Genomic DNA, 25,397 nt, shown 5'->3' with positions numbered 1-25,397 from the left:
CACGACTCCTACAAGTCACTCAACCCCTGAAAAACAGGGAAAGTGAATCCCCTATCCCAGGGCTGGGTGGGGAGTTTACCTGCCTGGTGCCTGGCCCAGAGTTATTTCCCTTAAGGTTTTCTTTTCATTTTGCTTTTATCTTACAGGATCAAAACTGTTTGCTCTTTCCCTAGGATTGTTTCTAGACTTCACGTATTGTGTTTGAGGCTCTCCTGGGTCAGTGGTTCTCAAAGTGTGAGGTCTGGACCAGGAGCATTAGCATCACTGCTAATTATTAGAAACTTATTAGAACTTATTAGAAATGGAAACTCTCCAGTATCACTCTCAGATCCAGAAACTCTGTCACCTGTGTTTTTAAAAGCGCCCCCCTCCCCAGGTGATTCTGACATACGCTCAACTTGGAAAGCCACTAGCCCAAGAGGTCACTTTAAGTAAATAACTTTGAGTATCTGTAAAATGCTTTTACTTCATAGTATTCTCACTTATTTGAATTGTTTTGATTCTCACAAATCTACCTTACTAAACAGGTAAAGCAAAAACTCTTGAGCTTCTTTTTTTTTTTTTTTTTTAAATGAGGAATTTGATACCCCAGAAGACAGCGATCTCCCTTCAGGCCACATGGTCAGTAAGTCACAGACCAGAGCAGCCAGGTGGGCTTTCCCAGGTGAGTTCTGCATTCCCCAATCCTGCAGAGCTCCAGGAACAACCTCAGGTGTTTGAAACAACTCTCCAGACTCTTAGTCAATGTCAAATGAGCTCAAACACTGGAACTTTGCACAAACCACCTTCGCTCTCTGGACCTGAGTTTTTTTCTCTGATGAGTAAGGTCACTGACTATATATAGCATCTGCCACTGTGTGTGTACCCTACACACATGGGTCTCTTCTGATGCTCAGGGATCCATGACCAGATAATCTTAGAAGTACCGCATCTACTTATGTCTCTTGGAAATTCTCAGTGCACGGTGATCTTTCAAAGGTTCTGAGAAGCCTTGCCCTAAAGTAACCTTTTTAAATTCATGTTTTCCGATGTTTATTTTCACGTTGTACTTATTAACATCCTTCCAGAAATCATGTTCCGTGAAACAAATCCTGGAATCACTGAATGAACTAAGCACTAAGAGGATGTGCTTCTAGGACTTTTCCAGTCTTCAGTTCCTTCCGTTAACTCACATCAGGAGGCATCAAACAAATCCATTCAATTCTTGTTACCACTTTCAAAGCTGGTCTTTGTTGACCTCCCTTTTGGGTAACTTGTGGTAGTACCTCCAAGTTATTTCCATGACTTTTCTCCTCCCTTCCTTTCCTATCTTTCTTTCTATGTTAGGTTACAGAGGAAAGAGTAGGTGTCTTCTCCCTTGCACTAGCTTGTGTTTGAAAAAAATTATACATATGTATATATATATATATATATATATCATACACATATATCTATGTATATCATATATAGATTATATCAAGATTTATGCAATGGTTATTAGGAAAAAAATAGAATTACTATCAAATTCACACCTGATTCCATGTTGCTTTATGAAAAGTTTCTTTGTCTAGGTGAGAATTTAAGTCATTTGGAAGCCAGGCTTTTTGATTCCACTTAGAGCACCTTCTCAAACACCCTAGCCAATGAGAATAACCAGAGGAAACTTTGTGCAATACCACCCAGCATCTGCTTGGGGCCCTCATCTACATGGCATCAATCACCAGTTTCCCATCTGGACTGTAGTGCAGTGCCTGAGAGAAAGCCATCCTCCTGCAACAGACTTGCACAGACATTTCCATGGAACCTTCTTGGGTTTCCAGGATCCTTGATCTCAGGCCAACAGAGCAGTGGATTTCTACTGTGTGGAAGCCAGGGCTTCTGCCATTAGGGAGAGGGAGGGATGACCAAAGAGCAAGGCTGGTGATTCCACAAGCTGGATGTCCAAGGATGAGCATTTCTTGCAACCTTTTCATGTTTATCGACATGCTGGATTTGAATTTTAAAAAGTGAATCAACTGTATGTTTCTTAGGAGTCTTGAAAAACACTTGTGACGCACCCTTTTCTCCTCTCTACAAGGCCTTCCCTCTCATGATTCCCTCCTTCTGGAATGTGTACTGTTGCCAGAGCAACAAGATCCTACCCCTCTTTCAAAGCCAGATTTATGTGTCACTTCTTTTATCATGCAGCCCCTAATCTCCTCAGCCAAAATGAGTATCTCTCTGATCTCTCTCCTGATCATTTTGTATCTCTTGGAAAGCACATATCCAACCTACCTTGCAGACAGAGATGTTGGACCTGGGCAGCTGGCGGGGGAGGGTGGATATGTATACCCGCCTCTCCTACTAATCTGTAACACCCTGAGTGTAGGAACCATAGCTCACCTGCAGCTTCCACCCTAGGGCCTGCACACAGTAAGTGCCCAGTAAATGTAGAGTTAAGAAGAGTTGGTTAAGAGTTAAGTTTGCCTTCACTACCTTATTAGCCAGGGAGATCTTGGCTGCAGGGAAAAACCCAATCCAAACTGGCTTAGGCAAACAAAAGGGTTGGTTCATGTTCTGGGAACAAGTACAATGTATGAACCCATTTTCCTAGAAGTCCAGGGTAAGCCCTGAATTTAGTGTGGCCCAAAGGGACCGGTTTCTGCATCTCTCACTCTGACTCTCAGGGCTAATGATCATTAAACAACTTGGGTCCTATGCCATTTTTTCAAAGATTTTATTTATTTATTTGAAGGAGAGTGAGAGAGAGAGTGTGTGCAGGAGCAAGTGGAATGGGAGAAGGAGAAGCAGACTCCCTGCTGAGCAGGGAGCCCAGTGTGGGGCCTGATCCAGGACCCTGAGATCATGATCTGAGCCAAAGGCAGCCACTTAACTGAGCCACCCCACAGCCCAGTCCTATGCCATTTTTGAATGAATCATTCTGAGCAGGGAAATGAAGTACGAAGAGCCAGACCCAGTCACGTGCTTCACCATGTAACCAGATGATCAGCCCCATTTGAACTAGAAGGACTAAGAGTGGGGCAAGAGTGATTTTCCAGGGGCGCCCGGGTGGCTCAGTGGGTTAATCCTCTGCCTTCGGCTTAGGTCATGATATCAGGGTCCTGGGATCAAGCCCCACATCAGCCTCTCTGCTCAGTGGGGAGCTTCCCCCTCCCTCTCTCTGCCTGCCTCTCTGCCTACTTGTGATCTCTGTCCATCAAATAAATAAATAAAATCTTTTAAAAAAAAAAAAAAGTGATTTTCCTGCAGAGTAAGGAGATATGGCTGCTCGGCAGGCAGAAGCAACAGATATCGCCCCCACCCGCCCTGTAATGTGAGGAAGATGCCTTCACAGTTAGAGCTGTCAGACAATGGGATCATCTCTCCTGTAAGATAGTGAGCTGATCACTCATTTGTCAGAGATAACCTTCTAGAAAGGAGGAGGGATTCGACTTCTAAGGTTCTTTTCAAACTTTCACATCCTTTAAGATGCAAAAGAATATTCAGTGGAGAGAGAAACAAGAGAATACAGAGCTCCTGAGCTCAGCTGCATTTTTTCTTCTTCTTCTTCTTTTTGTTTTTTTTTTGTTTTTGTCTTTGTTTTGCAGAGAGCTGATGTGGCGGTAGCTCCTTTAACTATCACCTTGGTCCGGGAAGAGGTGATAGACTTCTCCAAGCCATTTATGAGTTTGGGAATCTCCATCATGATAAAAAAGCCGCAGAAGTCCAAACCGGGGGTCTTCTCCTTCCTCGACCCTTTGGCTTATGAGATTTGGATGTGCATTGTCTTTGCCTACATTGGAGTGAGTGTCGTCCTCTTCCTGGTCAGCCGCTTCAGCCCCTACGAATGGCACAGTGAAGAGTTTGAGGAAGGGCGGGACCAGACAACCAGTGACCAATCCAATGAGTTTGGCATATTCAACAGTCTGTGGTTCTCCCTGGGAGCATTCATGCAACAAGGATGTGACATTTCTCCCAGGTCAGTCAGTTCTTCTCAACCCCTTTGCTCAATGCTTTTTTTTTTCTTGGGGGGTGGGGGGGAGCAAATACTGGAAAGCTAAGGGATAGGAATTATTTCCAGACTTTACTGTATTTAGCTTTTCAACTACGCTTTACAGTCAACTGTCCACTGTATGCTGTCGATTATCTGGATGCCTCCTGTGTCTGAGCCAGCTCTGTCTGTTACCTGATTGATGTGCTCTGTCAAGATTAACAGGCATAATCACAAGTCTGATGTTCTGTGGCTGAAAGGTTCAGAGAAGGGATGAGGGACAGTATGGTACAACTAATATTTAGTGAGCACCCACCGGACGGGAAGGCAGGTTTTGTGTCCCATACTTGCATTATCTCACTGAATCCTCACAGAAGCATAAGGTGGGACCCTCATTATATCTTCTTTCATAAATGAGGACCACAGGAATGTTGAATCTTGCCAAGGTTGCACCACTGAGTAGTTAGGTGAGTTGAGATTCAGACCACCATCCTGTACTACTGGCCAAGTGACGGAAGGAGTGCTGAGCTATGAGTGGGTCCCAGCACTGGCAATAGTGTGCTCTGTATGGCACTGAGCAGGACTCTTGACCCTGGTAGACCTTGGTGTCTTCATTTTTAAGAGAAAAGGGTTCTCTTCTTCTTAGTTCTGAGACAGGCCTTGGAAATAATCTAGGTCCAGGGGTGATGTAAATTTGCTCCTTGTGGTTCAAAACGGGGGTTTCTAAGGGGTACCTCAGATACTGCATTGAGAGAACCTGAGTGCCCAAATCAATGAGATTGCAACCCCTCCCCCCAGAACCAAAGTAGTTCCATTTGTGTCTGTTTTATATACTAGATTGTGAATACTGCTTATGGGGAAAAAAAAAAAATTCTGAAGCTAAGAAAGAAAAAAAAAAGAAGGCAGAATAGAAATTAGGGGGCATGAAAAAACTTGAAATCTTCCAATCTGGACCAATCCCCACGTTTATTGACCTCCTGTCTTTGTGTGTCATGTTCTTTCAACTACATTCTGGAATGTTCATGCCACAAAGCTCCTCCAATTTACCTGATACACAAGCACTGACTGTATTTCCTTTTCCTTTTATGGTTGTTCTCTATGAACTCCTTTTCCACTAGGCAGTCCTTTATAGACTACCAAGTTTCCAAAGCACACAGGGAGGCATGACTTCGAACTTGGCTGTCATGAATAGATTTGCACACACTGTCACCCTCTGGGGGCAAAATGCATAACAGTTGAGCCCTCCAGGACCTATGCAGGAGGCATCTTTACCACCTGTCTGTTTTGCGGTTGCGTTTCAGTGAAAACCAATATTCCTAAGTAGCAATGGAATAAAATTCTTCCTAAGGAGCCTCCCTCAGGACTCATTTTGGCTGCTGTATAATTTAGGTAGTCTCATTGTTCACCATTATAATCTTGTTTTTCTTTAAATAAGAAGACAGTTGGGGGGTGGGGTGCGTGGGAGAGGAGGTGTGAGACTGGATGCTTGGCCAATACTGGCAAACACATGGTGAAGAGTAGACAGAACCAAGCAGGGGAAGGACTTGTTAAAAATAAATCAGGCCAGTAGATAAACAGTGGGAAGAAATGACTCTTAGCTCGTCAGTGTATTCTAGGGCCATCACAATATGCACGTGTCTAAAAAGACCCAGAGGTTGTTTTCCTCCATTATTTCCTTCCTCGGTGGGCATCTCACCTCCTAATGTCTCACCTAAGTGGTTTGACTTCAGCATATGTTTTCATACTCCCCACCCATCCACCCATTGTCTCCAGTCCACAAGAGCCGAATCCCTTGTCAGGCCTGTTTTCATTTGCTTTGCACAGAATTTGGTCACGGTTGTGCACAGCTGCACGGCAGGTGCCCTCGTCAGCTGATCTGTGCATCCCCCACTGCACCACGGCCCCCAGCTAACCACCTTCATTCCTCTGTTACCCAGCTGGCCCCTGGAAGGGCATCTGAGTTAGTGACCCCTGACTGCAGGAGAATTTTCACACTTTTTTTTCAGGCCTTCTGAGGGCTCCACTAGAGTATCTTAGGGCCCAACACTAAGGTGAAGAGGAGACTGCACAGGGTCCAGCCCAACCTCCTTTCTCCTAATCTTCGATAGAACACCTCCACTCGTTGCCTGTTTTTTCACTGGTAAAATGGAACAGTTCCCACCTCAAGTATTGCTGTGAGGTTTAAATAGAATGATACATACAGAACCCATAATATAATAATATCCAGGAAGCACCATAAAACAAGTGCCATTTTTTATTATTTTATTGATTTTATATGTTGGGCTTCTACTCAATTTCACTAGAAGAAAAGGCACTCCCACTGGTTTGGAGGCCACTGGACTTCTCCCTTGCTGGGAAGTCCAGGGACAAAGCAGAAACAGCCAGTGGTTCACTCCAGAGACCAGCAACCCCTGGATGCCTGAGTCCTCCTCCCAGGAACTGAGCAGAAAAATTTGTCATTTTGGATCGAAGAGACTGGCAGACAAAAGGGTAAACCTTCCAGAATAAGAAGTTTTATCTACTTAAGGTGAACTTTTCCTTAGCAGGCCTACCCTAGCCAATCCCAGAGCTTAGGGGCCTACAGAAATCCCCTAACAGTCTGAGAAGCATCATAATGTATCCTGGAAATATACACTACAGAGAGGAAGTGTCTACTTTATCTCACTAGAGCCAGACAACAAAGACAAGGATGCTTAGACAGTGAGCAGAGCCAGAGACTGCAAACATCAACAGAAGCTTTTGTTTTGCTTGTTTTGCACCAAGTTTCATGAGCTTCTGACATGCAGAGCCCTGTGTCGGACAATCTGGGGGCTATGGTGGGAAGAGCTTTAAGGGGCGTATACAAAAAACATCCTTCCAGATGAGCTGCAAATAGTTGTTCTTGCTGTTTACTTAAAGAATATATCATAAATCCTCACTAATTTAGATTTTCTGAAACTAAGTTCCATCAGAATTACATGTCTCTACACTCATACATGAGTAATTGTATCTCTTTATCTCCTCAAAGTTCATGTTCATGTCTGTTAATCAAAGCCAATAAAATGTAGCTCAGTGTGCTTCCTTGCAATTAACACAATAATCTGACCATGGGATTATGAACAGATAAAGAGTAGTCTTCCTTAGATTGTAAGAAGCATGGAAGCAGACAGTGGCTCATGGTTCAATGGAGCCAGGAGCTGCTGTTTTGGGATTGTCTTGGCATTTGCTCATTTTCTTTTTTTTTTTTAATTAATTTATTTATTTTCAGAAAAACAGTATTTATTATTTTTTCTCCACACCCAGTGCTCCATGCAATCCATGCCCTCTATAATACCCACCACCTGGTACCCCAACCTCCCACCCCCTGCTCATTTTCACATGATGGCTACCCCCAGACATCGTGTGCCTGTTCAAGCAGCAAGAGAGGAAGAAGGGTTGCCATTTCTAGCTCTTTGGATCAGAAGAACAAAAGCTTACCAGAATACTCCCCACAAGAGCAGCTGATGCCTGCTTCTGTCTCATTAGTCAGAACAGTGGCCCATGATCACTTTCTAGTGGCAAAGAAGGCCAGTAAGGCAAGAACTTGGGTGTTCTAGCCTCTAGAGGGGAAGGAATGCAGATGGTTGGGAAATGAACCAGCAGCATTGGCCACAGTGCCTATAGTCAATGTTTTCCACGCTTACACTGTGAGTAAATAATCTGTGATCAACACATTCAATGACATATGCCAGTAAATACTCCTGAAATGCTTTAAAGACTCTTCCCACCTCTCCCTAAAATATTTATATGAGAAACTGGGTTTGTGTAAGCTATTTAACACTCATAGTTAAAGTTCGGGTTAGCTATGATCACAGATTACAGTTTTTTGCATTAGGCTGATGGTGCGATTAAAATGCCATCCATGAATTGTCTTCATAGGCCTGCTTCTCCTGTCTGATGACCTATTTTTAATAGATATTTAGATTCTTTTTCCCATAGAGAGGAACATTTTGAGAAGAAATATGCTAAAGGAGGGACAAAACCATCAGGGGAAAAACGTATTTTTCCTTCAACTTTCTTTTCTGCACCCTCTCCCTCTATGTGTAGGTAGCATCATTCACCTATTCAACAGATATTGCTAATTGTCCACGATATGCAGGGCTTGATGCAGGGCACTGAGTATATGAAGATACATCGGTGAGGAGCACGGGGTCTAGAAGTATTTGCTTCAAGGAGCTGGAGAGTACAGTGCTGTAAGATGGACATTAAACAGGCAACTGTGGTGTGCTGCAAGTTAAATGACCCTGCTGTGGCAACAGATAATAAGAGAAGTGGAATTACAGGGGACTGACTAAAGGAGTTCTGAGAAAGTTTCTCTGAGGAGCTGATAGGTAGCAAAGAGGTAGGCTGGGATAGAGCTGAGAGACATAAGAGCCATATGCAAAGGCTCTCAGATGGAAAAGAGCTTCACTGCTTTCAAGGATGGAAGGGGTGACCTGTGCATGTGGCTTGCAGGGAATGAGAACAGGGGTCTGAGACAGCATCAGAGAAGTAGGCAGAGTCCAGATTATGTGCAGCCCCATACCATTACAAATTAAAGAGTTTTACTTTAAATATAATGGGAAGGCATTGGAGACTTTTAAGCAAGGGAAGGATTGATTTACATGCTAAAATATCACTCTGGGGAGCTATGAGAAAAATGAATTGGGCCGAGAATAGTCAAGAGTGGAAGCAGAGAAACCAAGCAGGAGGATCTCATGGCCATCTAGGGGAAATTACAGTGATGGAAATGATAACGGTCAGGAGGATGGATTTGTGGGCTGCTTTGAAACTAGACCTGACAGGACTTGTTGATGGACTGGGTATATGAGAGTGAGGAGAGGGAAGAGGGAAGGTGGATCCAAGAGGTACAGAGGTAGGGGGAGTTCAGAAAACATGGAACCACAGTTCCAGGGACCTTCAGCTGTGGGTGCGAACGTTAGGATGATCTAGTATATACATCTCGTGCTATGCATGAGGAAATCAAGGCCCAAGAGGGCAAAGCGATTTCCTCTGAGGGGACCAGGACCATCCCTGTGGCCTGCTGATACCCAATCCAGTGCTGCCTACCATGCAGTGCCAACCCAGGGCTCCCCTGCCTACCAGTGAGCTACGAGTGAGCCTCTTTACCTCTTTCTTCCCATAGCTCCCACTTCCTCACTAGCTTGTCCATGGGGTCAGTACTTTTCTGGGTTCAGATGACCTTAGTAAGCAGAACAAGGGGGGGGGGGGGTTGGAAAGTCCTAGGGGAATAGAGGAAAATGGGAAATTATGACTACAGCTTTCAAAACTCCTTTATTCCTGATCTTAAAATGTATCAGAATATATGATAATTATCTCACCTAGTGAAGATAATTAGTCTCAGTGAGAAGTCTCAAGTGGAGGAGTGATGGCACTTTGGAGATCTCTAAGAACCCTATACCACACACCACCACCCCCCACCAGCTATTCTACTTGTCGGGCCAAGCAACTGATTCACCATGGGAACAGGATAACCAATGAGCAGATCCCAAACTGATAACCAACGACAGTCTGACCTTTGCATTCACACAAAAGTTCCATAGCAACCAGTATGTGATGACATTAAGAGGAGATGAGAAATCCATCCCATCCACCTCCTGTTCTCCCACACCCTCTTCCAGAGACAGTCATGCAAACCTCCTTCTCTTGCTCATCTTGTGTCATTTAAGTGCTGCGGGAGGAAAGAAGGGACTCTAAGAGTAGAAATTCAGGGAAGTTGATAGAAGCTACCTGAAATCATAAAATATTTCACCTTTAGAAAACATAAACATCATTTAGGACACAGATTCCTTGCTTCAAGAAACAGTATCACAAGGATGTGTAGGCAATCATGATGCAAGAAGTGTAGATGCTTTGTTGCTTAAGACTAGGCGGAGGGGTTTCTGCAGGGACCACCTGCATCAAAATCTTGCCACTGGCCCTGATGAGGGGATTCTGCCAATGTGTTAGGTGTGATCTGTGTAGGGACCGTCTGGGATTGGCCCCATCCCTGGGGGATCTTCAGCTCAGTGCCTCCTTCCTTTTCAACTCTAATCCTCTGCTACCTGATGGCAAGACCCAGAGCCAGGCTCCAGTGCCCAGCATTTCACAGACCATCGAGAAGCACAAGAGGAGAAGTTTTAGAAGTTCCAGAAGCCACATGGAAGTACTAAAATGAATGCAGAGACAGGAGGATAAAGGCTTCACTGGGTATGCAAACGAAAAGCATCATTTTCTGCATCTCAGCCAGCAATTCTGGCTATGAGAAAGAGAGAAGGAGAATGACCCTCTCCCTCTCTAGAGTGCTCTGAAAGTCCCAAGGTTTGAGCAGCTTCACTGAAAGAAAGCTTGTTTTTTTTTTCCTTTCAAAAATGGCAAAGGCAAATTTTTAGAAAGTGTTCCACTGAGCTCAAAGGGATGTTTAGAGCCGTTTATTCACTCATTAAATGTTTATTGAGCACCTATTATGCAACAGATATGGTTCAAAGTACTATAGGACATATCCCTGAACAAAGCAGACAAAAACTCCCTGCCCTCCTAAGAGTTTACCCTCTAGCAAAAGGAGGCAAGCAATAAGCAAAACACCTGTAAAATATAATCAACACCCCCAACCTAATTTGCTAGGTGAAGCTTCTGGCATACTAAGTGGGGAGGGACTTAGCCAGCACTCACAGTGGTAATCTGTGAGCTCAGTAACACCAGAATGGTGGTCAGCTGGGAGCTGGGGTAAACTGAGACATGCATATGTCAACCTAAGAAGGCAGCCCTCACTCGTTTCTAGACAGTCACTGCATTGCTCTGGGAAGTCTGTGCAGAGGAAACAGCAACACACCAAGATTCAGTTTGTAGGCCACCAGATGGAAATCCCTAGAAGAATGGCAAGGAGTATAATGTACCTCTGTTACCTTTAATGAATTTAGACATACTTGGAATATTTATATTTATGTATTTTAAAAGGAATGTTCCCTCTCCCCCTCCATTTTTGGCCCCAAGTGTATGTTCCAAAATGTGATTACTATGGGTTTTTTTTTCATCTTTGACCTGCCGTAGAAAATCCAGGCCATGGATGGGGGCTGCACTAGAAGAAAGATGATCCCTATGTCTCTATAACAAAAAAGCCTGCCCATGACTATATCTTCCTAGGCTCTACATTGTCCTCGAGAGAACCTCTCGTTTCTTTTTAAACTTTCCCTGCAAATACAGCATCTGGAACCAGAAGACCCAATTGTTCCATCTGGGAGGAAGTACAAAATTCTACATAGGGAAAATATGAAAGCATTATTAATTGAATTGATGGGGGCATGTATGATCATACTTCTAGAGGAGTCTGGTGGTTCTGAATATGAGTTAGGCACACCATCCGTCTGTGCCAATGAATACTTTTGCCCTAGGGATGTTCAAGGAAGATCATAGGCAAATTAAGCCCAAGGTATCGAGCAGAATATAATTGGTGTCAGGCACCCTAACACAGAAATGACAAACCTACATGATGATACTCTTACTGTCTCCGGTGGCTTAGGAGGGCCTTAAAAACAAGGAAGCCCAGTAGCTGCTACAGTCCACCCAGGGAGGCAGTGGGAACAGCTGCTGTCACAGGGGGCAGGCCCACAGCATTGTAGGTGGTAGTAAAGGAGTTTAGAAAGAAGTTCAGTCTCAGTATACTATTAGCCCACTGGGTGAGTCACTTCCTCTATCTGTGTAGCTACTCCATCTTCAAATGACAGCAAAATGTCCCTACTATGTCCCCAGACCCCTATGTAAGGTGCATCTCCCTCTGATTCCCAGGTTCAGCCAGGGCTCCAGCCAAACCAAGTTGTGCTTCATTTTGTTTGCCCATCCCCTTGTCATCCCCTCTGATTGGAGGGACTACTCCCATCTTTCCTGCTCAACTCTTCCCCTTTTGCAAATACTGGCTTCCCAGGCCCAGTTACTCTTCTGAAGCATGGTCATGGTTATGGCTGAAGCCTGGAATAGTGTTGCTGCCATTGGATCCTAGCAGCTGTGTGGGAAGATATCTTCTCTGCACCTCAGTTTCTTCTTCTGGAAGATGAGGGTAATAAGACAACCTACTGAAAGGGTATTAAATGACATTAATGCCCAGAAAGTTCTTCCTCTGCACAGGGCTGACCCACAGACAGTAAGAGCTGTTGACGCTGCTGTTGCTGTCACCACTGTATATGTCTGCATATGTCTGAGGGCATCCTTCACCCGCAGCCCTGCATTGGAGTTACTTTGGCTATTTCTCACCAAGATGCAGACTGGCAGGCTGATCTCTGCATCTCATCCAAAACCTGGCACCAGGCGTTTTGTATTCAAATACATACTTGTTGAATTAATATGTCATTTTCTAAACATGTCTTGTTTTTCATTTAATGGAGAGAAAGCAATCTAATGGAGAAATTTACTGGCTGTCAGTAACTACTTATATCACATGGGGAAACTCAGTCCTGGTCTATGGAGAGATCTGGAGGAAAATCATGTGGAACTGAAGAAAAGGAATTTACCCAGAAAACAAAGCTCCCCATCATCCTAATGTTGCGAGTTATCCCATTATTCAGGGGTGCTCTAATCTTCTCTTGGCACACAAAACAGTAGTTATGATTGCTTTCACTTGTAGCAACTACTGTGTGTCAGGCACTCTCGTGTTAGATCACATTATTCGTCGTCATGACAACCTCTGCCTGGGTACATCAGCACCATTCTACAGAAGAGAAAACTGAAGCCCAGAGAGATTAACTCCCTTGTCCCTGGTTACCCTGCAGAGCTGAGATTATAGTCTGTATGTGTCTCATTCCATGATTTATCCTTGACACACAACAGTCTTCCAAAACCAGAAATCTGAGAGTCCCTTAGGGTTCTCCATGGATTGTTAGAATTCATTAAAAGAAGGTATCCATCATCTTCTGTAGGGCTCCCTCACTCTGATTTTTTTAATGGACCTTTCTTGCCATGGGTTTTTATTCCATTTTTATTCTTTACAGTCTCTTTGTCTTTAAAAACCATCTCCTGAGGAAGGAGAGGTGAGCACCCAGGAGTGCACTCTACCCCCACCAAGTGGAAGTTCAGTGTGGCCAGCCAGAGCAAGAAAGATGGGAAACAGGGACAGAAGCAAAGATACAACCCACGCCACTTAGGAGAGGCCAACCTCTTGGCTTCACCTAGAAGGCGACTATGGTATACAGTAGGTTTCATAATCACAGCCCAAAGCTAGAGATGGCATTTAACCATAGCTCTTTAGGTAGGAATGGGGGTGAGAGAAAAGGAGGCAAAAAGGATCACAAATGGCCTTCAAGTGGAGAAAGACAACTATCATATGATCTCCCTGATATGAGGAAGTGGTGATGCAACATGGGGGCTTAAGTGGGTAGGAGAAGAATCAATGAAACAAGATGGGATTGGGAGGGAGACAAACCATAAGTGACTCTTAATCTCACAAAACAAACTGAGGGTTGCTGGGGGGAGGGGGGTTGGAGAAGGGGGTTGGGGTTATGGACATTGGGGAGGGTATGTGCTTTGGTGAGTGCTGTGAAGTGTGTAAACCTGGCGATTCACAGACCTGTACCCCTGGGGATAAAAATATATGTTTATAAAAAATAAAATATTAAAAAAAAATTGTATGGGGGTGGGGGTAACATCTAGGGTCCATACATTTATCCTATAGAAATGGTTGTGCAAATGCGACAAGATGTATATATAAGGATGTCCCTTTCGTTGTTGTTTTAAAAATCTGGCAGTAGCCCACTGTCCCTCAATGGAAGTCTGTTGAAAGAAGGGATCGTTCCATCATCCAGTGGAACCCAGGGCAGCTGTTTTGGTAGAAGAACAAGAATGCCTGTGCTGCTTTGTAAAGATCTTCAGGGTTGCATGGCAGGGAAATAATGGGTTGTGGTCCCACTGGTCCCAAATTATAGGTTCTTTTCACTGCACCAGGCTGCCTTCCTGGAACACAGGGAACTAAGAGAATGCATAACTGAGGGCTAAACTCTGTGGCATGTGGATTTGGTGCCAAATTTTTTCTGAGAAAGGAGAAATTAGTGTGGGCTGTGGTGAAGAGAGACCTCCGGGAAGCATTGGACTGTGCCGTGAAAGATGAGATAAGATTTTCTACAAAAGCAAAGAGAAATGAAGAGGGAAATCTAGGGGTGCAGGAGTGGGGGCAGAGATTGCCATGAACAAAGGCAATGAGGCAGGCATGTGTTGAGCCATGGGACCTTTCCAGTCAAGGCCTTCCCTAGGTACTCATTAGCCGAAGGTTCAGAGCTCATGAAGTTTAATAATAAACTCAATACTATGACTTTGGGGGACCTATAACCTTTATAAAGCCATTAGAGCATCACCCAAGAAACGAAGAGTCTAAAATGGGCAATATTGGGTCCATTCTTCAGTTGCTGTCAGTGAGAAATTCCCAGCTCCCCATGGAGCACCTTTATTGATTGGTGTTAAGTCTTGGCCTACAGTGGATAGAATGATGTTAGCCAGGTCTCATTTCTAGAATTCAGAGGATCCTGGCTGGGTACTCGGGGAGTCCCTTCCACTGCTGCTGTCAGGTTATTTATCTCCTGAGTGGCACAGAGGGGCTGTCAAGGCAGAAAGATGACTTCCCTTCTGTGGAATTCTGGCTAGGCACCTACCTGATATTCATTTTCTCTTTCATGTCCTATTCTCTGTGTACCTACCCATTCTGGGAAGGGGGAGAGAGAGAATGGAGAGGGAGTTTATTTTGTTTTGTTTCTGGTTACTGTGAATGTATATATCTGTAGGCACCAGGGAACATTAATCATCAAATGTTTTAATTGAATGTCATTTGGGGTCTAAACCTTGCCTTGGGCATAATGCTAAACATTATGGCAGATGCAAAGAAGCAAGAAACATGAGTTCAGACCTCTGACTTTACAAGTCAGTGGAAGAACCAAGATACATAAGGGAAAAAAAAAAAAAAACCATAGATAGTAAAGCAGAATGTATAACCGAGTAATTCCCAAGAACAGGATTTGTAGTCAACAGGTAGAGGGGGAAGAAAAAGATCACTGAGGACTAAAACAATCTGGGCTGGCTTATTGAAAAAGGAGAGACTTGGCTGGTCCTAAAGGATAAAGCTAAACTTACAGAAGAAACTCTAGGTAAGGCAGTTGGGGGGTGGAGAGAAGCCCAAGCGAAGAAGAAGAAATAACTGCATCTTGAGACCATACAACCATTATTCACAGAGACCTGCATTTGAACCCTAACCCACCAGTTACTAGTTACAAGACTTGAGCCAGTAACTTAACTAGCAAGCTTCAGTATCCCTTAAAAAACAGGGTCATTAATGCCAATATCATAGGATTCTTACAGAAATACATAAATAAAAACTAATGCATGTTGCCTAGCATATACCAAGGATTCAAAAATCCTAATTTTCTTTCTGTCCTTTTGAGTTGATCACATCACTTCCTTTCCACTTTGTCTCTGGCCTCCCACCAATCATTTATTCTCTGCTGAGAGCTTTCTGGGACTCACTGCCATCAATCTCCTTATCTGGTTGCCCTCCTGGCCCAGCACTGGCCTGAGAGAAGTCCAGAAACTGCTCCAGAAGAAGGAGGAAGGCTGCCAGGAACAGTGTCATGACTGGAGGGTATGGACAGCATCACCCCTCCCATCCCGGGGTTACGTCTCACTTTAAGCCTACACAGGAACTGGATCTGAGCTGCTGCCTGCCTCCCTAGCAAAACTCATTTCCTTGGCCTCAATTTTACCCTGCCAAACTACACTGTCCACCAGTCCCCTCCTCAGCTCCTAGGCATCAGGTTTTGTTTCTTATAGGTGAGCATTACAGTGGTTTTCTCTGTTCCCCAGAGTGAAAGATGCTGGTTTTGCAGGACTTGTAAATATGCAGCACTTTCTGAACAGGGTAATTAAGAGCACGAGCCCAGAAGTTAGGCCGGGGCTTATTTCTGCCTAGCACACTTATCTGCTGTGTGACCCTGGACAACCAACTTTGCAACTCAGAGTCTCTGTTACTATTGCTACATAATAAGTCCAAACTTGTGGCATATTATGCTCATGGAATCTTTGAGTCAGGAAATCTGAAACACAGCGTAGTGGAATGCCTTATCCCTGCCTGAGGATGTCCAGGGCCTCAGATGGAAGAACTAAAAGCCTGTGGATGACTGGATAGCCGGGGGGAGGAATCACAAGAAGACTCCTGTACACAGCTGACAGGTGAAGCTGTTGCCGCAAACACCTGCATGTGCCCTCTCCATGCTCTGCTTGGGCTTCCTCGGCATGAGGTCAGTTCCAAGAACAGGGACCAAAGAGAAGGCAGGCAGAAGCTGTATCACCTTACGTGACCTACCCTGAGAAGTCACATAGTGTGACTTATGCCATAGTCACAAATCCAGGCATATCAAAAAGGAAGGAACCTTTCAGTAGAACAAGTGTCAAAATCACATTGTTAAGTAAGACAGTATTGAGTAAGACAGATTGTTATGGCCATATTTGGAAAATACAATCTGTCATACCTTATATATAAAGAGAAGATAATCCTTTTTGGAATCATTGTAAAGATTAAATAAACTCTTATGGTACTTAATATGGTGCCTGACATGTAATCAGTAAAAGTCATATATTCATTCATTCATTCTCTCCCCTTCCTCTCTCTCCTCCCTCTTCCCTCCCCTGCCTCTCTCCTAGAGTAAAGATATATACACATATATGACATTTAGAGTCAGTGCTTATTAATGTATAGTCAGTGCTTATTAATATTTTGTGTCCATAATAGATTCTAGTAATTATTTGAGTTAATGAATCTACAGATTAGATCCCTAATGAATCTACAGAACAGAGCCTTAAATGTCAGGTAGTTTCTTATCTAAGCATCTCATTTTATACTTCAGAAAACCAAGGTGGAGAGAGTTCACAAAGTGGGTTAAATTAACATTGACCATTTCATAGTCCAGACTTCAATGAAGCATTTTTGTTGAAAATAAACCAAGTGACCCTAACAATGAGCAATTTTCCAAATGACTGATGCTTAGATTTCAACACCTTTCAGGGTATGTAGGGCCTTGAACTTCATCATAATCCCTAGAGGCGAATGAAAAGAGACAGGAGGAACACAAGAGCTTGGTGTGTTCTCATTTTGCAGATCTGAACACTGAAATGAGTCAGGTCACTGCCTTTGCTTTTTTGACACTATATATATTGTTCCTGCTCCCCACAGCCAAAGGTGCCGCATTTAGGCAATATTTGCTCAGCAAATCAGCAAAGCAGAACAGAGTTAGCAAAACTGTGATGGTGTGCCTTTTCATCCCTGTACTGAGAAGTAAAGCCAAGGCAAACAGAACAAAAGGGGAATGGTTTATTTTTCCTCAGCAAAGCCATGTAGAGAGCCTGGCTGGACAAGGACAGGAGTCAGAAGACATTAATTGTGGCCACGTGACACCAGGCAAGTCACTTTCCTTCTCACACCTCAGATTTCACAGTCTGAATGATCTACAACGGAAAGCGTTTACTGAGTCCTTCTGATCAGTTCTCTCCTTAATACATGAAGAATACATAGAAATAAGAAATGCCAGGTCTTTGCTTATGTAACGTTTATAGTCAAACTGGGAAGATATGACTAACATAAGGAACAGGAAACTTACAAAGTTCAGGTGTATCTAGGACCCCACATGCCATCCGTGCCATCCTGTATCATCTGAAGGGAGAGATGGGTGTTGGTAGAAGGTCAGTATTCATCCAACCATCTGGCTGGAGAAGGAGAAAGAGCAGACACATCATTAAACCCAAAGCAAACCCACCGGACCTCCCTACAAAGCCAGTGGCTTTTACATTTCTCCATATCTGTTGCATCGAAACTCAAAGGGGAAAAAGAGGATTTCATACTAACACAAAGAAGATTCATTATTTATTTTTTTTAAACTGCAACCTCTTTTTTAATCAATGGACTTTACCCTTTTAGATTTGATTTGATTAGCATAGGAAGACTGTTTTTTATTATGTTACATTAGTCACCATACATCATTAGTTTTGATGTAGCATTCCATGATTTGTTGTTTGCAGGTAACACCCAACGCTCCATGCAATATGTGCCCTCCTTAATACCCTTCATCGGGCTCATCCATCCTCCCCCTCCCCTGCCCCCATCTAAAACCTTCAGTTTGTCTCCTGTAGTCCATAGTCTCTCGTGGATTTTCTCCCCCTCTGATTCCCCCTCTTCATTTCTCTCTTCCTTTTCCTAATGTGTTCCATGCTATTCCTTACATTCTACAAATAAGTGATAATTGACTTTCTCTGCTTGACTTATTTCTCTTAGCATAGCTCCTCCAGTTCCATCCATGTTGATACAAATGTTGGGTATTCATCCTTTCCGATGACTATTATTCCATTGTATATATGGAATATATATGTAATATTCCATTGTATATATGGATCACATCTTTATCCATTCATCTGTTGAAGGGCATCTCAACTCCTTCTGCAGTTTAGCTATTGTGGACATTGCTGCTATGAACATTGGGGTGCATCTGTGGCCCATCTTTTCACTACAACTGTGTATCTTTAGGGTAAATATCCAGTGGTGTGATTGCTGGGTCATAGAGTAGTTCTATTTTTAACCTTTTTAAAAAAAGATTTTATTTATTTATTTCACAGAGAGAGAGAGATCACAAGTAGGCAGAGAGGCAGGCAGAGAGAGGGGGGAAGCAGGCTCCCTGCTGAGCAGAGAGCCTGATGTGGAGCTTGATCCCAGGACCTTGAGATCATGACCTGAGCCAAAGGCAGAGGCTCAACCCACTGAGCCACCCAGGCACCCCTATTTTTAACTTCTGAGGAATCTCCACACTGTTTTCCGAAGTGGCTGTATCAACTTGTGTTCTTACCAACAGGGTAAGAGGGTTCCCCTTTCTCCACAACCTCTCCAAATTTTGTTGCTTCTTGCCTTGTCAATTTTTGCCATTCTAACTGGTATAAGGTGGTATCTCTATGTAGCTTTAATTTGACTTTCCCTGATCATTAATGATGTTGAACATTTTTTCATGTGTCTGTTAGCCATTTGTATGTCTTCTTTGGACAAGTGTCTGTTCATGTCTTCTGACCATTTTTTGACTTGTTTTTTGGATGTTGACTTTGAGAACTTCTCTGTAGATCTTGGCTATCAGCCGTTTATCTGTAGTGTCATTTGCAAATATCTTCTCCTGTGTCCTGGTTTGCCTCTTTGTTTTGTTGACTCTTTCCTTTGCTGTGCAAAAGCTTTTTTTTTTTTCTTAATTAAATTGATTTATTTATTTTCAGAAAAACAGTATTCATTATTTTTCACCACACCCAGTGCTCCATGCAATTGTGCCCTCTATAATACCCACCACCTGGTACCCCAACCTCCCACTCCCCCGCCATTTCAAACCCCTCAGATTGTTTTTCAGAGTCCATAGTCTCTCATGATTCACCTCCCCTTCCAATTTACCCCAACTCCCTTCTCCTCTCTAACACCCCTAAAAGCTTTTTATCTTCTTTAAAAAATTTCTTTTCTTTTATTAACATGTAATGTATTATTTGCCCCAGGGGTACAGGTCTGTGAATCATGAGGCTTACACATTTCACAGCACTTACCACAGCACATATCTTTTCCAATATCCATAGCCCAGCCACCATATCCCTAAACCCCCACCCTCCAACAACCCTAAGTTTGTTTCATGAGATTAAGAGTCTCTTATGGTTTGTCTCCCTCCTGATCCCATCTTGTTTCATTTTTTTCCCTACCCCCACAACCTCCCGCCCTGCCTCTCAAATTCCTCATATCAGAGAGATCATATGATAAGCTTTCTCTGATTGACTTATTTCACTTAGCATAATAACCTCCAGTTCCATCTACCTCATTGCAAATGGCAAGATTTCAGGGGTTTTGATGGCTGCATAGTATTCCATTGGAAAGACCCTAGATGAATGGATAAAGATGATGTGATACACACACACACACACACACACACACACACACACACAGGAATACCATGCAGCAGCTTTTTTTGTCTTGATGAAATTGCCAAAGTTCCTTTTTGTTTTTGTTTCCATTGCCTTTGGAGATGTGTCTCCAAAGATGTTGGTGTGGCTGATGTTGAAGAGGTTACTGCCTATGTTCTCCTCTAGGACTCTGATGGATTCCTGTCTCACGCTGAGGTCTTCCATCCATTTAGAGTTAATCTTTGTGTATGGTGTAAGAGAATGGTCGAGTTTCATTCTTCTGTATATAGCTGCCTGATTTTCCCAGCACCATTTATTGAAGAGACTGTTTTTTCCATTGGATGTTTTTTTCCTGCTTTGTTGAAGATTAGTTTACCATAGAGTTGAGGGTCCATATCTGGGCTCACTATCCTGTTCCATTGATCTATGTGTCTTTTTTTGTGACAATACCAAGCTGTCTTGGTGATCACAGCTTTATAATATAGCTTGAAATCAGGCAACGTGATGCCCCCAGCTTTGTTTTTCTTTTTCAACATTTCCTTGGCCATTCAGGGTCTTTCTGGTTCCATACAAATTTAGGATTGCTTGTTCCAGCACTTTGAAAAATGTTAAAATGTTTATGCTGTCCAGAGCAATCTATACTTTCAACACCATCCTGAGCATAGGAAGATTTTAATTGTGAGTTACTGTTTTCCTCATATCTTACCCACCTTTGACACATAATTTACTTAATTATTGTGAGGTCCAACACACAATCAGTGTACAAATCAAAAATACATAGCTCAATTTTCATAAAGTGAAAACACCTATATGATCAAAACTAAAATTAAGAAATAGAATACTACCAAAATCTCAGGGACCTGTTTTTGCTCCCTTCCCCATACAAGAGTAATCAATATCCTGACTCCTGACAACATAGATTAATTTTACTAACTGAGCTGTTTTTGAACCTTATAAGTAGAACTATACAATACATACTCTTTTTAAGTCTGGGTCTTTTTGCTCAATATTATGTTGTGAAATTCATCTATATCATCACGTTCAGTTGTAGTCCATTCATTCTCATTTTTGTATAGTATTTCATCATGTGGATACATTGCAACTTATTTATCCATAAATAAATCCAGAAGTGTGACTGTCTTTGCAGATAAACATTTCTGTTGTGCCCAGTGAGAGGCCATTATAAGTAATACTGCTATATTCTTGTAAAAGTCTTTGGATGAGCATATGGAATTTCTGTTGGGTATATACCTAGGAGAGGAATTCCCAGACCACATTATTTATAATTCCCTGGTACAGATTTGCCAAACTGTTTCTGAAAACAAGTTTACATCCTCATAAGCAAAAGATGTGTTTAGTTGCTCACATCTACCTTTTTCATTTTAACAAGTGGGTGCTGTAATATCACATTGTTTTTAATTTGCATTTGTCTGATGACTCATAGCTTTTTCATATTTATTAGCCATTTGTATAGCCACTTTCATGAAGAAGTAGGAAATTTTTTCCCACTCTTCTGTTAAGTTTGTTTTTTTCTTCTCGCTGTTGTATTATAAAGCATTCTTTATATATCCTTGGTAATGCATATTATCAGATGCCTGTATTATCAGTATCTTCTGTTCTGTGGTTTGTCTTTTCACTATCTTGACAGTGTTGTATGATGAACAGAAATAGTTATAATGTAGTCAGTTTAGCAAGTTTTTCCTTTATGACCAGGACTCTGTTTTGCTAAGATATCTTTGCCTACCTCAAAGTCATGAAGATATTCTTCTATGATTTCTTATGAAATGTTATGTCTCATATTTGGATCTGTGTGTCCAGTAGATATGTGCAAAGTACAGGACCAGGTTTGTTGTTGTTTTTATTTTGCATATAGATTTCCTGTTGAGCTATCATGATTTATTGAAGCCGTCCATTTCCCCCACTGCATTCCCCTTCCTCATAAATCAGGTCAACAAATAGAAATAGATTTGCTTTTGGACACTTGATTCTGTTCTGTTAATGTACTTATTTATTCTTGCCCTACAACTTCCTAGCTAATTACATAGCTTTATAATACCTCAATAGCTAGTAAGCAGATGTCTGGAGAAGGCTGGTCATGGATGCTAAAACAAAGGCTGAATTATTCCATTAGGAGTAGGGGGAAGTATAGAAGAGACTCTCATGAGATGATGTCTACAGTATTTTTCTAACTGCAAGATACTGGGGCATTAGTGATTGTGATTTTTTCTTGAAGCTCTAGAACAAATCAATAGCTGAGACACTGTCAGTGATTTTCTGGGCAGTGTTTCAAAATACCTACAAGTGATGGATAAAGCTCAGAACACTTCTGAGTACAAAAGGCATCCTTTAGCATCCAAACATGGAGCATGCAAAACTCCAGAGACATCAGAGAAAAGGAAGAGAAGGATTTATTCTCTTTCACTGAAAATTAACCTAAAAGAAAAAAGATTCCATATCAAATGAGGTAGCAGGTAGTAGGAAACAAAAAGGCATTTTTTTGTGCATTCAAAACATCATTGCTCTTATTGACTCTTAGTCTCAATTCAGTGCGTAAAGAAAGCTATAGATTGCATTGGAACACCATAAGATGGATGAACAAGTGAAAAATATAAAATTGTTTTTAGGTAGCATGTTTTGTGCCAGTTGAGTCTAAGGCTATTACTAAGTAATGGATGTGTTGGGGCAGTTAAACTAGGGGTATTGACTGAGTTTGAATCACTAAGCTCTCAACACATGATAAAAATAAAAATAACTCACAGAAAAAGCAAACTCATCTATAGGCTTGAACCACATAGCAAAAACCGTCTGTGCAAAATTTGGTTTTATTTTATCTTGTGAATTTTCTATCCTTGTTAAGTCAACTGTACTGAAATGCTAGGACATTGAAAAGGATAAACAACATTGCTTTTTGTTGCAGCAAAGTAAAACCCCCACACTCAATAAATCAGAACTGTGCTGGCAAAAATTGAATAATTCCATCATTTGCTGAAACCTCTAAAACCCCAAATTTGTTCGAATACTTCTGTAAACAATTCAATCAATCAGTGTTGACAAAAGTATATGTTAGAGCACTTATAGTGGACTCAGGGCTGGGCTCGGTGAATGGGAAGTTCTCAAGGACAATAACATATGGTCCCTAAACACGTACACACACACACTCCATTAGTTCTTAATTTACTGGAAAGAAAATGCCCATTAAATAACTGAACATGGTGCTAGCTCTCTTATCTGCATCCTTCAGCATTGTGGCAGCCTTTACATGCTATTATAGTTGCTTTTACAGTACCTATTCCCTAGGCCACTGCTTCTGAAATTTGTGCATAAAAGTTATCAAGGGTTTTTGTTAAAATGAGGTTCAAATTTAGTAGGTTGGGAGTGGGGCATAGGATCTTGTATTTTTTTTAAGATTTTATTTATTTATTTGACAGACAGAGATCACAAGTTTGCAGAGAGGCGGGCAGAGAGAGAGAGAGAGAGAAGAGGAAGCAGGCTCCCTGCTGAGCAGAGAGCCCAATGCAGGACCCCATCCCAGGACCCTGGGACCATGACCTGAGCCGAAGGCAGAGGCTTTAACCCACTGAGCCATCCAGGCATTCCAGGATCTTGTATTTCTAATAAACTCCCAGATGAAGCCAATGCTGCTGGTCCAAGGACTGTATTTTGAGTAATAAAGTTGTAGGCTGACTCAGAGCTCCCCTAGAGTAAGGGCTTCATTGTCTTGCCCACCACTGTAACCCTAACACCTACCACAGAGCCTAGATGAGTATACACTGAGTAAAGAATTAAGCGTCTGAATATTACTTACAATTTGCATTTATCAATACATTTTTGCATTGGCAGACATAAAAAAATTTAACAGTATGGGCATAAATACCAAAATAAGAATAGACTTGGCCTGATGAAGAAGACATGATGGAAAGATGTGGGAAGTAAAATAGATGGGAAAGTACTATCAAATTATAAAGGGTTTTGAAAACCAGGCAAATGATTGAATATTAGGCAGGAAATAAAGAACACGCCAGTATAATTTCCTAATATAAATCAGTATAATAACTCCCTAGTATAAATCAATATGATCTCCTAATAAATAGGAGAGTGGTGGACTGAGAATTTTAAGATGCTTAATCTGATGGCATTAGGCAAAAAAGCGGTGGGCAGCATAGTTTTTTTCAATTCTTAAGACATTATCTGTGCTTCCACAAGTCCTCTCTTTTCCTCAACTAGAATGTGAGCTACCTAAGAGCAGAACCCAATTTTTATTCATCTCTATATCCCAGTTTCCAGCAGAGGGGCTGGTGCACAGCAGTCACTTCAGAATGTTCCATGTCTGGATATGCCACTCCTGGTAGTCCAGCAGTGTCACTAAGAACCCCAAAGAAAACAAAAACATTTCTGGGGTGCCTTGATTGTGGCATGCCATACAAAGTGTGAATAATGTAAAGCAGAAGGCAGGGGAATCATTATACCATAAGGAATCAGGTCAATCGAGAGGCAGGACAGTTACAGACATCAGAACCATGGAGAGCTCTCAGTGAGTTGCTCTGACTCTCTGGGCCCTGTAATCCGAATTTGCCGAAATTGCTGACTCTTAGGAGACCAGCGAAATTTAGTGGAGCATATTCATGAACCACTGATATAAAACACGAGAATTACTATAGAAATTATATGTCATATTGTGCTAACTGATTACTACTACTTCATTATCTAATAAAAAGCAGACAACAGAGTTTATGCATATGACACATTATTATCTGTAAATGTCAATTAAAATAAAATGACAATAAACATGAACTCTGCTTTGAGACAGAGCCATTATTCTTGGAAAGCTATAGGAACAATATAGACCAGTTTGGTCTAATTATATTCTGATCTAACTATACCATGGGAGTACAGTGTTTAAATCAATGTTCTCTGATAAAGATCTCCTATGTGTCGTTTATATCAATATTGGTTTTCACGGGCTTCAGTGTCTCAACTTAGAGGATACCTGTATTAAGAGGTACATCAGAATCTGAAAATGCAAATGTTTTATAGCATTTTATAGCATTTCCCTTTGCCAGATCATTTCTCCAAGGGAAATCAAGTAAGTGAAGTAAATTCGAGTTACTTTTAAAGACTCAAGAAGAGCTATTCCTCCTTAACAAGTGGAACATTAAATAAAGACCTGATGATCCTGTAGTCACCTCAATTTCCCTCAGATTACCACAGTTGCTGGTCTTTTGGTCATTTGGGTTACCCTCCCCAGAGGAGCAACTGGAGTTAAATTAAAACCATTTCCCTATAATTCATTGGTATTTTCTTAACAGTTGAATGAAAGAAGAAAAACAGCTGCCATAGTAAATCTTTTTCCAACTATTAAGACCTTTCTTATGTTAGGGTATTTTATACATATTTGGACCCAGAATTCTTCCTAGTTCCATTCTAATTTTGAAAAACCAATATGCAAAAATTCTCCAGTAATGAATATCATTAACCCTCAACAATATACATAACACAGTGCTAGATAGTAGCAGGGGGT

At 42.0% G+C, this 25,397-nt stretch overlaps 1 protein-coding gene across 3 annotated transcripts in view; it reads left to right on the top strand.

Moving 5' to 3' along the window:
* GRIA1 (glutamate ionotropic receptor AMPA type subunit 1) overlaps nucleotides 1-25,397 on the top strand; it is a 307,685-nt gene that overhangs the window by 211,088 nt on the left and 71,200 nt on the right. For all 3 annotated transcript variants that reach the window (XM_032337241.1, XM_032337242.1, XM_032337243.1), the window contains exon 11: nucleotides 3,567-3,937. In XM_032337241.1, the coding sequence (XP_032193132.1) occupies nucleotides 3,567-3,937 (371 nt within the window). The remainder of the gene's footprint in view (nucleotides 1-3,566; nucleotides 3,938-25,397) is intronic.

This window comes from Mustela erminea, chromosome 3 (genome assembly GCF_009829155.1).
Source record: "Mustela erminea isolate mMusErm1 chromosome 3, mMusErm1.Pri, whole genome shotgun sequence".
NCBI classification, from domain to species: domain Eukaryota; kingdom Metazoa; phylum Chordata; class Mammalia; order Carnivora; family Mustelidae; genus Mustela; species Mustela erminea.
The sequence above is the reverse complement of the archived record's forward strand: the minus strand, read 5'-3'. Positions and strand labels throughout refer to the sequence as shown.